Here is a 15,212-nt window from a genome sequence, read left to right as displayed (position 1 = left end):
AAGGCTGTTACCCATCACTAAGGTTGATTTTAATTTAAAATAAAGTATTCCATTGGTATAAGGAAGTTCATATACTTCTCAAATGCTCACCTTCAACTCCCAAAGAGTTTCAAGGATTGAGAGCAAGTAAGGAGTGAATATTTGAAGAGGCAATTAAATAGCATCCTCAATTACCTGAGGCTACATATTTTATACATGTTACTTCAGCAATCATTATTACATCATCAGTTGTACAAAATTCTATGCATGATGCAACTAGAAGGTTATTTGTTCATGACCAGTACCAGTCAGTGATTGAATAAAGAACCCAAACTACACTCTTCTGACTCCTGATCCACTGTTCAAATATGCCTCAGCTTTATTCTTTCCTAAGTAAACTAAATATGTATAAGGGATAGATTCATTTGAACAAGACAAAATGTGTGTATCTGAATGTAAAGTGCAGGAGAGACCAAACAGCATAGCTCCTGTTAGAGTAAAAAGAATGTGTATGTGAGAGAGAGAGAGAGAGAGAGAAAGCCAGTGATATGAAGTTCTCTCCCCAGGAAATATGGCCTCTGGCCTTGACTAAATATACTTTCTGGTTAAAGTAAAAATTTTCCCAAAAGCTCAAAGTGATCTACAGACAACATAATTAAAACCTCATTGCCTGTTTCCTCTATTCCTCAATTCCTCCACTGACTCTGAGGGGTTAAACGATTCTGACAGGTCACTCAAACTCTAGGGACCTTTTCTGGAGCCTGGCTCCTTCAGGCTTTCAGACTGACATTGAAAAGAGTTTTGAGGAGGTGTCAGCTTACTTGATTCAATTATATAGAATCTGCTAAATGTCTAAATCCAATTGATAGGCTGAATCTAGCAGAAATTTCACTACACATGTCCCGCACTGAGATCAAATTTTCATGACATTCTATTGACTTTTCTTGTATTCAATGATCAAGTTTGTCTTTGCCACTGTTGCTTTGACTAGGACTACTAGTTTCAGACCATAATCAGTAGGCTCTTGTCCATAATGCTGTGACAATCAACAGATTTATTTTTTAAAGTATTAGGGATTGATTTATATTTCTAGGTAAAACAATGTCCAAGCAAAGAGAACCATAAGGAAAGTGCCAAGAAGTCCTCATTTTAAAACAGGTCAATGAAAGAAGACAGAATTTCTGCTCATGCTCCTTTGAAAGTCTCAGAGGCACAATGTTCATTTAACTTATACATAATTGGCCTTTATCATCTAAAACTCAGCTTCAGCAAGTATTTGATATATATGGATATAAACTTAAAACATGAAGCTTTGCAGGTTGCATATAAAGTTAAAAGTTTCAAGAGGAAGAACTAACACATATAAGCCATCAATTAAACTTACAATACAGATGTTGCAAATGTGCTGTATAAAAATAGAGATTTATCACACACATATTAAAAAATTAGAAGGTTCATTTTATAAAAATATTACTCATTTTATAAAAGTTTAATTTACAGTTTCCTTTAATTAGCAAGCGGCAATGGAGCATTAAAAATTTAATTCACAAACATGTATTTTACACATGTGGCTTTTTAGCAACAAATGGAATGTGTAAATCAAGAAAAATATTTTAATAATAAGTTTCAGGTTTAATTTGCCTGTAAAGAAAAATTCAAATAATCCTGTGCAGTGAACATGCAAACATCTATCATTAGTACAAATTAGTATTACTCATTTCTCATTATAGTATTTTATTCTTTTACTACTCAAACACCTCCAGAAGGAGTTTGTATTTAATAACATGATTATTAAGTGTAAAAAAATATTTACATGAGCATATCACTAATTTCAGTTTGCAGAATCATTGGTTTTAGGTTTTTAAAAAATAATTTTAAATTATTTAATTTATTTTGATTATATGTGGTACCGTAAATAAAATATAAGTTAAAAAAAAAAAAGAAAATTGTTGCAAGGAGGCAAAAAAGGGTAAACCCTCAAAAGTAATTTTAATATACGACATCATTAACCAAACAATTAATTGAACTGAAATGGAAAAAAAATTAAAGTATTATAATAAAGTAACTCTAAATTGCTCAAGTCTCAGAATGGCAACAATTTTAAGCAAAACATTCTATAACTGAATATATGTACAGATTGCATATAATCCAACAGTTAAAACACGTCCTACTGAGACACCGAGACACCTCTCCTCTAGTTTCTTAAACTGTGCTGACTGCGTTTATATGTGTTTACTTAAACACAGCCTCTCCAAATTGGGAGGGAGTGACAAAAAAATACAGTAGTGTGCATCTATTCACTTGGTCCCATATTTCAATCAGATGAGCATCCATTGACACTCTGGCTTGAATGGGTCCTAAAATGAGCAGTATTTCTACAAACCCAAATTCTAAACCAAGAATTCTTGCAAAAGAAGAAAGATTATGTGCTTACCGTATAAAGCTCATTAAGAACCTTCATTAAATCCTCATGAAGTTGGAATGCGATCTCTTTGCTCTGTAATTAAGAAGAAATTAAGAAAGAATATTAAAAATGTATTAGAAACTTGTTTCTAAATTATTCATATCTTAAAAAGTCCATCGACTGAAAATACAAAAATATATGTAACACAACAGAAAGCCAACACAGCCCTGATGTGATAAATATCTTCAGCTGAATGGCCATTTCGAAATGCTAGACCACGTGCCTTGATGGTCTCCACAGGCTGGACAGAAGCAAACAAGTGCACAGCCTAAACGGCTTCACAACCATCCAAATTGGACTATCAAAAGAGAGGAAAAGTAAGCAGGGCGAAGCATCATGCTTGCTTAGAAGTTGGCTGGCAGAACTAAATTCACTAAAGATGAACTTCAGCATCCAGCCTCCTACCTCAGTATCATCACAAAAGAATTTTGCAGTGTGATTCCCCAAAAGCTAAGTTAGAAACCATAGGGGAAATTAACTCCTCCTGTCCAAAATAATGATTTGACTGGCTACAATTTTAAGAAAACACTTTCAAAGTAGTCAGATGGTAAGTCTATTTAAGGTCTACAGACTTTTGCCTCTGCATTTATTATTATTTTTTTATTAAGTCAAAAAAGGCAGAGAGTTTCATTCTTCTACCCAGTTGGTAAAAAAAACAGCATTTAAAATATTCTTCCCTAGGCTAATTCTGAAAGTTTGATGGAGGAGTATTTGAATATTGTTTTCAGCAAAATTTGTAAGTTATTTTAAAGGAAATCATATAGTCAAATAAGTTTTTTCTTTTTTCCTTCCGTTCTGAGTTCATTACATAGTCAGCTACAGAGAATGGGAAAAATGTGTAGCATGGCTCAGTCTACAGTTTGAGACAATAACAACAACATCTGCTGGTTCGTTTGTGTGTCTCCCACTGGACTGTCAGTATCAAGGGTAAGAGTCATATCTTTTTCGGCTCTGGGGCCCGGGGTCCTGCACCGTGCTTGGGTAAGTGGGCACCTAGGATGCAGAATTTAAGGATGCACCTCACATTAGTCCTGGCCCTTGTTGGGCAGGAAGCTTAAAATAAACACTTGCTTAATGAGTCCATAAACAAGCTGAAATACTGTGTTTGTGTAATAGCTAAAGTAGTTACTACAACTGCTGCAGGTGTCTGCTGGCTACTGCTGAAAGGGCGGAAAAGAAAGGCCCATGGATCACCCTTATGAAAATACTGCGACTCAGATAAAATAGAGCCTACCTGCAAACATGAGGTCACTGGGTCAGGCCTCAAAAAAGGCCAAATGTAAGGAACTAAAGATTCATGGAAGATAAAATAGTGTGGGAAGATGACATCAGAGCCACACATGAACTTTGAGAAATCCAAATTCATTAGTAGCTCTGTCCATGAGTTTTCTCGGAGTACTAAAGAGAGTGCTGCTGTTTATCAACCTCTGGAAACTTCTAAAATCCCTAAATTGGAGTGAGGGATTTTATGTCTTGCTGTGTCCCTGATACGTGTAGATGCAGATTAAGAATCACTCAAGAGTGGAAGGACAGTCACAAGTGAGCAAATGAAGCCAGCTGAAACTCATTCTATTTTCCCTAAGTCTCGGTTATCCTGAACGTGTACATTACAAGACAATCTCTCATGACTTCAGCTTGGTGTTATTTTAATATCAGGTTTCATTCAAGGATCTGGGCCACCAGTTTAGAACTCTCTAATGGGATCAAAGGCCACCAAGTAACTCTACTCAGCTATCCACATTTCAGGTAGCAAGTCCAAAAAGAAAATATTTCTTGGCTGAGACCTCAGAACAACAACAACAAAAAGTCTTTTAGGTGCAATTATCCCCAACCCCCAAATATTTAGGGTCAGATTAAAGACTTAGGTTTTGGGTTATAAGGGTCCTCCCCCAAGCTACCCTAGACCAAATGTCTTAGAACAAGCAAGACGATTCTTTGTATGTTCCATATTTCATAAGACTTCAAGTAATGAAGTAGAAGGAATCTGGTATCGCAGACAGACTGGGCTCTGCCAAGCATATGCTTTCACTTTTCTATCACCTCTCCAAGGACCTGAAATATATAAAGTTTGTCTGGGAGGCAGTATAGCATAATGCCCAAAAGCAAGGACTCTGGAGTCAGAATGCCCGCTCTGAATTTTCAAAGACTTTGTGCCTCAGTTTCCTGATCTGTAAAATGAATATAGTCATTGTACCTATCTCACAGGGTTCTTGTAAGTGTTAATGAGATGATACATACATAGCACTTAGAACGGTACCTAACATATGGTAATCATTCCATAAATGTTATAATTATTTAATTCTTTCCCAGATACTGTTTGCAATGGCAACTCCCTTGAATGAAAAGGCCACATCATATTTTTGTTTCCTTTGATCTCTTCTGGCACCTACTCCATTAACTTCCATGTAGGAGGTGCTTGGTAGATACTGGTGGATTTGAGTTTGATATCCCTTCCCATTGCCCTGGCCTTTAGATTCCTCCAGGTGACCCTGACTTTGAAGGGACCCCAAGTACTGTGCTCCAGCCTTTGGGCTTTTTAAAATTTTCTTGCCATGTGTGTCTACAGAACTTACCTTCCTATGTTCCATTTTCTTGGGGGTCCTAACTATTAGTGGTATTGAGTGAATTAATGAAACATCCATTAGAAATAGCCATTAGAAAATGGAAGCCAACATGATAAGATACATACAGCTCATGAAAGAGGCCCCTAAGGAGATCCCATGGGAATTCTAGATTTTGTGAAAAGTTGGGGGAGTTCCTTTCAGGTAGGTAGACCCTTGACTATCGTCGTGACACAGCACTGAAGTTTCTGCCTATTTTGCTCACTTTGAATAACAGTCCAAACCCCTCTAGGGTCTAGTAAATAACCTAGAAATTAATCATTTTATTGCCACTACCACTCCTTTAGTCTGGAAAGGTTGTTAAAGAACTGGACCATGCTCTGAGAAGCACTAGTTCGTGTGACTAATGTATAAAACATGAATTCACACACCCTTAAATTCACAGATACTTGGGCTGGACACAACACCACATCCCAGATCGAATGCTGGGACCTGGTCCCCATCATCATGGCACAGGAACAATGACAAGATCACCTCGTGTTACCCCCACCCCCACCCCCACGTCAAATACAAGGGGTCGTCAAAAAGTGCATGGAAAGATTCGTATTATCTTTAAATTCTGTTTTTCAACGAACATTCTGAAGTACCCTCACATTTCTCCACTTTATGACAGTAACAATGAGAAACAATCATTTCTTCCAAATACTGCTCTGGATCCCAAAAGAAGCAACCTTTAAAACAAAACACACCTGCTGTGGCACAGTTAGTAAACTAACGAACTGAAATCCTCTAATTAGAAAATACCTGGATTGTCAAAAGTTCATCAAAATTCAATAGGTAAATATGCCTCTGGATTCAATTTCATTAAACATTTGAAAACAGTGAGAACAGACCCTGGTCCCTTCTTGAACAAGAATTGATACTGATATATGGAAAGCAATCAATGTTCCTCTGTACAAGAGAAAAAAACACTTTATAAAATGACATGTGTTTGAAATAAAGTATTTTCTATGTTACTTGAGATTAGCTGATTAAAATAACTTTTACACAGGGAATTAAGTCCAGGGGCCCAACGCATGGAGAAGGGGACCAGACCCGCCTCCCACAATCAGGCACACCATGCAAGCAAGCACCTTGGGGCCCATCTGAGAATCCAAGGCATGGATCTGGGGACCAGATGCCCTGTCTACAACCAGACACACCTCCAGCACTTCAGGGCCCTGCCTGGAGGCCCAGGGCATGGAGCCAGGGAACAGACCCCCCTCCTGCAACCAGGCTCACTGCTAGCACCTCAGGGCCCCACCCAGGGACCCAAGGCATGGATCTGAGTGATGGACCCCCCTCCCACAACCAGGCACACTGCGCCAGCACCTTGGAGCCCGCCTGGGGTCCCGAGGCAGGGAGCCGAGGACCAGACACTCCCCACAACCAGGCACACTGCCAGTGCCAAGGAGCATGCCCAAAACATCACCTCCATGTGGGTGGCCTATCACAGCCACCACAATAACCACGGCTGCCGCAAAAGCAGCTAGACACCACAACCACCACACAGATGGTCTGCCAGCCACTGGAGTACATCGATACAAGGAGAGTCACCAGCAGAGATAAAGAAAAGAAGAGGATGTCTCTCTCCACAAAGCCCATTTCAGAGTGACAGAAGAAGCATCTGCTCTATGATAATATTAGGGGACCTGATCATCCCTCTCAGCATTGGACAGATCATCTAGGCAACAAATCAACAGAGTAACCATTATTCTTTCAGAAGGAGAGAAGAAATTTAGGGTAATTAGTGGGGGAGGAGGGGGGTTGGTGATGGGGAGATATTGGACAAGGGGCATAAAGAATAATTACGAGTTGTAACAATATATATGCTAGGAATATTGATTTGATCAACATATTGCAATGTTGAACCCCCAAAATATGTATAATCAATTTTGATTCAATTAAAAAAAAAAAAAAAGAATTAAACTGCCTGTGTTCAAACTACCTTGTTACAGCCTGTGCGTAAGTTAATAATTTTGCAAGGCCTCTATTTTCTCAAACACTTACTACAAAACATTATTATTATGCTTATCCCATTCCCTTCTCTCTCACAAGCATAGAGCAGGGACCACTCTTAACCATCTCTGCATTCCCAAGGCCTACTTTGGTGCTTGGCACACTGCAGGTGCTGGATATACATTTGTTGAATGAATGGGACCCAGAGCTAAGTAAGGCCTGGCTCTTGGCTCTCCAGAGTTCACAATCTCACAGAAGAGCCAGACATGCCAAAACAGCTCTCTATAAGGAGCACTGTAGTAAGTGCTGCACTGGGTGAGCCCTGGCCAGGACCCCTATTCTGGAACCTCCCAGGAAGGAAAGAAAGATAGAACAAAGAGCATAATTAATACAAGCATATTTGAGTACACTGAGCAATTGATTAAGTAATCTACGTGGTTGGATAACCAATTCACAGGGCCTCTGGCCTCTCACAGAGGTATTTTTAACGTAAATCTGTTGTGATGACCAGTCAAGGAATCCTGACCTTATGCTGAGTCAGAGTGGAAGTAAGAGAGAAAAAGAAAAAAACAGATTAAATATTTAATGAGAGGGTTTCAAATCATTTTAGTGTCTCATGCTTAGTCAGTATTAGATGTAAATTCTGGTTAAAGGGTCAGGCCATGCTTCCACAGTATGTGTGCTTTTACGTTTCCAAAGCTCATGTTCATGTGACTTTATAATAATACATTTCCTTATTTCATGTAAACTCCAAAGACAGAGCCAAGAGCATCTTCTAAGATGCCTAACAGAGAAAGTTGGGTTGAACTTTCTCTGAACTGAGTTTCTGGTTAATACTCACACTGTTTCTGTACATTTCCCTTCTATCAAGGCAATGGTTTTGTACAGAGCATGGAATTAGCCTCATGACCTACCTTATCCCAATGAAAAAAAATAATCAGTATTCTTTTAGACAAAATGCCAACTCACTAGAAAACATGGGAAAATTAGGAAGAATCATCATTAAAAGGAACTAGAGCTTCATTTCAAAACAAGATAAAACTTAATCATAAGGGGAACTATCTGAGTCACGTCCTAGAATACTAATGTAACTGCTAGACAGATGTGGCATTCTATATCCAGGTGAAAAAGGCCTGCTGTTGCTGCAGTCAGCCTGTGAGCAGACAACTTGAAAGGCGCAAAGTCACTCGTAACCTCCCAGGTATAAACACTACTTTAACAGACAAAGTAACTCAAGGCTGAAATTTAAAATCCTACAGGGAGGTAGGATGAAACAAGTTATTTTCATTTTCATCTTTCATTTCCTTAACTCTTCAAGAAACACAAGCTAGAGTTATTTCTCTACTCACAATGCTGATAAATAAATGAATGATCAATTAAGTATAAATCTCAGTGGCTGATGTAAACAAACCTACCCAATTATTAAAATCAGAATGAGTTATAAAACTCTGGTTCAGAATGTAATATAATTAACTAAAAAATACCAGAAATATATTTCCAGACCATTTTTCAATATGCTGAACTTAATAAAAATGTAATAACTCATCTTTATTAACAATTTATTACTGTTACCATAATAATGTTTTCTTCATTTTTTTTTCAGTAAGAGAACCTAAGTCTACTGATTTATCAGTCAAGCCAGATGGCTTTCCTGTGACAGCTGTGATTGTGCAGAGATCCAAAGCTGCACTGCTCCCCAGTGTGACCAAAAGCTCACATCCACACCACAGGTGGCTGGGGTTATGAGTACAGTCTGTGGTGAAGCGAACTAGACCACATTGTGTAGGAAACTCATGAACTTAGTCTTCATAGCACTGTGGTAAGAAAAATCCAGGAACTATTCACAAAAATAAATCAGTAAGTAGAAGGTTTGCTCATTTATAAATCATCTATTGGATTAGCAAGCCAAAGGCAGAGATTCTTTGAGATACTGATATAAGTTCATTCATGTACTTGCTCATGCATTTGCTCATTCATTCTGTGAGTTTTTACTGAGTGCCTTCTATGTGCCAAGGATAGAAAAGTGGCCGTATAATCTAGTGGGAGAGACAGAGGAGTAAACAAAACAATTTCAATCCAGTCTGATTTACACTTATTCAAACAATTTAAATCAAGCAAAATCTCTATATTTATATAACTCCTGGACCAAACCCCTTTAATAAACAAAGTGATCTTTAAGAATTTAATCTAAATTAGAAACTTCCTTTAAAAAATCTATACTTATCCCAATAGCACCATGTTAGAACTACGGCTTATTAATCAGTCTAAGAACTCACAATGGCTTTGAGTATAAGTAGCCTAAGGAATAGAAAAAGACAAATTTCTGTAGGGTAAATGTTCTTTTCACTAAGAACCTGGCTCTTTGGATAAAACCAGAGCAATTTAGAAAACACTTGTGGTTAGTGGGCAATTGCACATGGAATGACAGCCTACTTGAAGGGGGAGAAGACCCCTAAAATCTTCGAGATAGACCCAGGCTCAGACTATTTAAATATCTTTAACTTCTCTGAGCTGTTTTTTCACCTGTAAGATGGGAAAGATTATAATATCTATTCCACAGGCTTGTTATAAGGATAAATGAGATGTCCATTGTCATGTGCTTAACAGAGTGCCTGGCACATACTAAGCATTCCATAAATGTTAGTTTTTACTATCATGATGCTATTATCAGCTCAGCATCATGTCTTTGTTTTATCTCATGAAATCACTTTCTGTTTTTCTAAATGCTGATGCATCAGTCAACTTTCAAATCAGAATGTTGGTCAATTCAACGTAATTCAAGACTTTTTGGAATACTTAACTGTGTTTGCACAATATCAAGGAGAATAAAATCCATTCCAGAGAATATTGCAAAGCTACAACAAAGCAGAACTCTAATTCTGAGATACCCCTTAATGACTTTAGACCGTAATAACTGTTAGGTCTTCCTCAGTTACAAAGTAACCCCAGTCTCAACTTAAGTTTCACCAATTGATCTTAACTTCTGTGGCCTTACAGCGTTAGTGCACCTGTGCCATCTTCTACACAACAGGTCTTCAAATATTTGAAGACAGCTATTGTGTCCTATCTAAGACTTACTTTCTCTGTACTAAATATTCTCAGTGTCTTTAACTGTTCCTTATATGACACAGTTTACAGAAATCAGAGTGAATTCTCCTTACCTCCCAGATAACTGTTCATTGTTTTGCAGCTAGTGGTATTAAGTACACTTTTTTTAATACTTCAAGGGGTGGAGGCTGAGATCTTGGGCGGACTAAGAGGCAACACACACCTCTTAGTGACTTGCAGTCACTTGCAATTGCCCTGATCTGTGGAGTTCGTCCAAACCTATGGCTGTGCAGTTATTGTAAACCCAAGGATCTTAGAATCACAGTTAGATTCTTTTTCTTTTACAAGAATGGAACTACACTCTGGCCATAATTCACATGACAGAGAAAAAACTACCACCCAGATTACTAACGCAACAGCTTCTTCACTAGGTTCCGCAAGACAAGGTTCTTCCCATTCCGATTTACTGTTCACAGTGTTCCCAAAAAACAAAGCTGAGTTATGTCATATCCCTGCTTTCAAATCTCTCTTGGCATCCTTAGTTGCTTATAGGACAACATACCAATTCCTCAAACAGATTCAAAATTCTTGTGTCCCCCAATTTGCCTTTCTAGGCCTCAGATAGCTGTTACCCCACTATATATTTTTCACCATGTTATAGGCTACACTCTCAACCCCAGCCAGCTGTGTAACAGATATGAGCTTTTAGTCAAGGCAAAGAAGAGGTGGCCAAATAATACATCTTTACAACTCACTACAGTTAAGGAGAGGGTAGGTGGAGCCTCCAAGAGTCCCATCTACCATCATCTTCCCCTAGCATCAATTCCATTCCTAATTATGTAAAACATTCCATTCCTAAATAAGAAATCCAGGACCTTGCCCTTCCTGGTTGCTCTGTACTTCCCCCAATTTCTCTGTAAAACCTTACCAACTTTAAGAGCTTGATCAAATGTCACTCTCTCTGTGAAGGCTCCCCCATTTTCCTACGTAGAATGCCTTACTCAATCCTCTGTGCTCTTGTGGTCTTAGGTCCTATATTTGTAAGTGCAGTTACCAGTTTGTAATGTAATTTTATGTCTACATTTCCTTCCCTCACTAGATTCTAAGCTCCTGCAGGGTACCAATTGAAGATTTGTGTCTTACCCACTTTTGTGATCTTAGCACCCACCATTGTGCCTATCACATAAAGGTAATCAATAAAGATTTGCTGAATGAATAATAAAATATTATTTTCTGTTTTGGAAAAGAAAGCTGATTTCAGTAAGGTTAAGCTTCAGAAAAATAAAACAGAAAGAGAAACAGAAGAACAATAGATTTGTCCTGACTGTAGAGTAGAATGATTAGACTTTGTTGAAAAATAAGAGTTGACTATTTTAGTAGACCCCTGCAATCTCCATCTATAGAGCAAAAGAGAACATTTTTATGGATATGTTTATTCAAGCCAGTGCATTAGTCAATTATGGTTCTCTGTGTTCACTTGAAACTATTAAAGTTTAAAAAGTAAAAATAGTGCATGTATTTACTTACTATTAATTATTGAACAGCACTGTTTTTTCTAAAGCTAAATAGTTCATGTGTCCAGTGTCAAAACCTTTTATTTTTTATAGGTTTCCAAGTTGATCTGACAAAGTATTTAGTTGATAAAATTTCTTGTTTCTATTTAACTGCTTCTCTAATAATGAGAAAATATTTCTTTTCTTTTGGTTGAGATTTAAAAGGTACTAAAATAAATTTGACAGCCATATTCAGTATCTGTTCTGCAAATACATATTTTTGGGTTGCTATAATCCAAGGTATCACAAGTGTTTCTTAATTCAAATATTTGCTATATGTGCAATCTACCCCAATATGGCATTTCTTGCAGCTGCTAAAAATCGTTTAGAATCTTACCATGTGGAATTAAACATAGTCTTCAACTGGTAAGAGACCTTGGCTAGCAACCAGAATACTGTTCTTAGGTTGCTTTAGAATTTGTTGATCTCAACTGCAGACACCTCGACATATGGCAGGAATGTTCTCTCATCAGTTCCTTTCTTTAGGCAGCAACTTCCTTCTTGGACAAATGGGTAAAGAGTCAGTGTGTCTATGGCTCTTCCAAAATGAACTTGATTAAGTGTTGTTACTTTTATAAATAACTGAATTTGAATAAACCTAGTACTGAACAACATTTTTTTAAATTCCTTTTTTATGGGAAGTGAGGGACCGGGTGCCTTTGATGTACACCACGTGTGTTCATTTAATTTAGAGTTGTAAACTCTATGATTGAAAAACAAACATTTCTTTAAAAAAAAAAAAAAAGATCTGTTTAGGGGGAGGAAGACTCAATTAATTTAGATCAATATTTCTCATCTGGGGCCAATTTTGCCCCAGAGAGCATTTGGCAATGTCTGAAGACATTTTGGGTTGTCACAACCTGTGAGGTGCTACTAGCTTTTAGTGGGTAGAAAATCCTACAATCACTTGAATTGATCTTCCCCCATAAGTAATGTATCACTTTTCACTGGCTGCTTCCAATATCTTTGTCTTTGTCTGTAGTTTTTAGTTTGATTATGATGTGTCTGGGTGTGGATTTCTTTGGAGTCATCTAGTTTGGTTTTGCTGAGCTTCTTGAGTATATAACTTTATGTCATTTGCTAAATGTGGGAAGCTTTCTTGCAATTATTCTTCAACTATTTTTTTCCACACCACACTTTCTCCTTTCCTTTAAGAATTTTGATGATGCAAATCAGACTAAAATTTTGGTATTATCCCATAGATCCCTGAGGCTCTGTTAATTTTTTTCAATCTTTTTTTCTCTCTGCTATTCAGACTGAATAATTTCTGTTAATCTAACTTCAATCTGTTATCTTCATCATGCTATTGAGCCTGTCTAGTGAATTTTATTTTAATTTCAGTTGTTGAATTTTTCAGTTCTAAGATTTCCAATTGGCTCTTCTTTATAGCTTCTATTTTGTGCTTAGACTTTCCACCACTTATTTCAAAAGTGTGTCCCCTGACGGCCCTTACTTCTTGGAACATTTTTATCATGGTTGCTTTAAAAATCTTTGTTAGATAATTCAAACATCTGTGTCATCTCAAAATTGGTGTCTGTTGGTTGCTTTTCCCATGTGAATTGAGGTTTTGCTAGTTCTTTGTATGCTGAGTAATTTTGGATTGTATTCTGGATATTTTGAATATTATGTTATGAGACTTTGGGTCTTATTTAAACCATATATAGAATGTTAATATTTTTGTTTTATCAGGAAATCAATCTGGTTGGATTCAGAATACAAATTCTGACCAGTCTTCTATGGGTTGTGGTTTCAGTGTCAATTCTCTTTCCAACATGTTTGCAGTGTTATTTGGATCTATCCTGCATATGCACCAGCCAGAGGCCAGTCTGGAACCCAGGCAGTAATTCTATCCTTTCATTCAGTTCCCAAAGTCTTTGGTAGGTATACTGTTTAAGGTCAGACACATTCACGTGTAGCTTAGGGGCTCAGAAGTTCATAAAGAACTTTGTGGGGATTGCTTTTTCAATCTTCACCCTCTCTGCAATGTCCCCAGTACTATTTGGTTCCTTGGGCTTTTCAGTCCTTTAACTGGAAAGCTGGGGTTTTAGTTATTCTACTTGGCCACACACTTCCCATGATTGTGCCCATATCTGGGGACATGTGGCAGCAGGACAAAGAGAAAATTGAAAAACAGGTGTTCAGTCCACCTTCTGGGACCACAGCTCATTTGATTGAGGGGTAAAGTTCCTCTCTTTCAGAGTTTTAGGTGCTTGTGGGCCCTCTTGCTGTCACTGCTGCTATTGGTGACACTGTGGGATTGTCTGGGGACTGGGGTATGAGGAATTAGAAGAAAGGAAAAGAAAAAACGGGATATTCTTTACTCTCCCTTTTCTGCTCTTTGAGTCACGACTAAAGCCTTCTCCTAGAGCTCTCTATGTTCATGCCTGACGTCTACTTCCAGGTTTCTAGCTGCCTTGCATCTAGGCTGGAAAAAAATGGGAAACTTACTGCTGATATGGTGGGATTTTAAACTCTGGTCTTCTTCAGTCCATCTACTACTATTTAATTTTCAGAGTTTTCAAATTGCTGCTGCAGTCATTCTGTCCAGGTCTAACAGAGCATTCAGTGGGAAAGACATGATAGGATGAGTTTACTCTATTTACCCAGAACCCATGTTTTTCTTTTGATTTCATCTTCTTTTTTGGAGGACGCAGGTCTTTATCCAGTGTATCATTTAGCTTTTGCTGTGTAACAAAGCACTTAAAACTTGGTGGCTTAAAACAACATTTTACCTGGCTCATGATTGTGTGGGTCAGCTGGAAGATTCTTCTGTTCTGGACTGGCTTTGCTGTGCTCTCCCTTGCATTTGTGGTCAGCTGGGGTCAACTGGCAACTGGATGATCTAAAAAGTCCTCATTTCTATGTCTAGCAGTTGGCTGGCTGTCACTTAGATGCCTCAGCTGCCCTCATTCAGAAGCTAGCTAGGACTTGTTTACATGTTGGTCTCTGGGTTCCAAAAGCATCAAGAGAGCGCAAGCCCCACTGCGAAAGTACTTCAAGTATCTGCTTGCCTCACACTTACCATTGTGTCCCACTGTCCAAAGCAAGTCATGTGGCCAGGCCCACAGTCAGTGTGGGTGAGGACTACGCAAGGGAGGGGATAGAGGAAAGAGGATCATTTGGGCCAATTCTGCACAAAATCTACCACAACTAAGCATATATCCAGGAAAGTATACTACATATTTACGACTGCTCTTCATTTACTAAACTGGAAAGAAAAAAGTAAAATTATCTCTATTCACAGATTATATGATTTATATGTAGAAAACCCTAAAGTTTTCACAAAAGACTTCTTAGAACTAATAAAAAATTCAGCAAAGAATCAGGATAAAATGTTAACATACAGACATGTTTCATTTCTATATAATAACAATGAATAATCAAAAAATGAAATTAAGGAAACAATTCCATTTGTAATACCTTCAAAAAAGAGTAAATCCTCAGAAATTAACTTATCCCAGGAGATGAAAGACTTGTAATATGAAAACTACAAAATACTGCTGAAAGAAATTATAAAACATAAGTAAATGGAAAGATAGCTCATGTTCATGAACTGGAAGATGTCTATAATACCCAATGCCATCTAAAGAGTCAGTGCAACCCCTATTA

The 15,212-nt window shown here is 37.8% G+C and overlaps 1 protein-coding gene across 1 annotated transcript in view; it reads right to left on the bottom strand.

The window, feature by feature from the left end:
• Positions 1–15,212, bottom strand: part of LOC103607889 (SLIT-ROBO Rho GTPase-activating protein 1) — a gene marked incomplete at its 3' end in the record, with an annotated part of 70,337 nt that overhangs the window by 34,252 nt on the left and 20,873 nt on the right. Inside the window, exon 4 of the mRNA XM_008592349.1 lies at positions 2,414–2,476. Within this exon, the coding sequence (XP_008590571.1) occupies positions 2,414–2,476 (63 nt within the window). The remainder of the gene's footprint in view (positions 1–2,413; positions 2,477–15,212) is intronic.

This window comes from Galeopterus variegatus, unplaced genomic scaffold, assembly GCF_000696425.1.
Source record: "Galeopterus variegatus unplaced genomic scaffold, G_variegatus-3.0.2 Scaffold7808, whole genome shotgun sequence".
Taxonomy (NCBI): Eukaryota; Metazoa; Chordata; class Mammalia; order Dermoptera; family Cynocephalidae; genus Galeopterus; species Galeopterus variegatus.
This window is presented reverse-complemented; position numbering and strand designations above follow the sequence as displayed.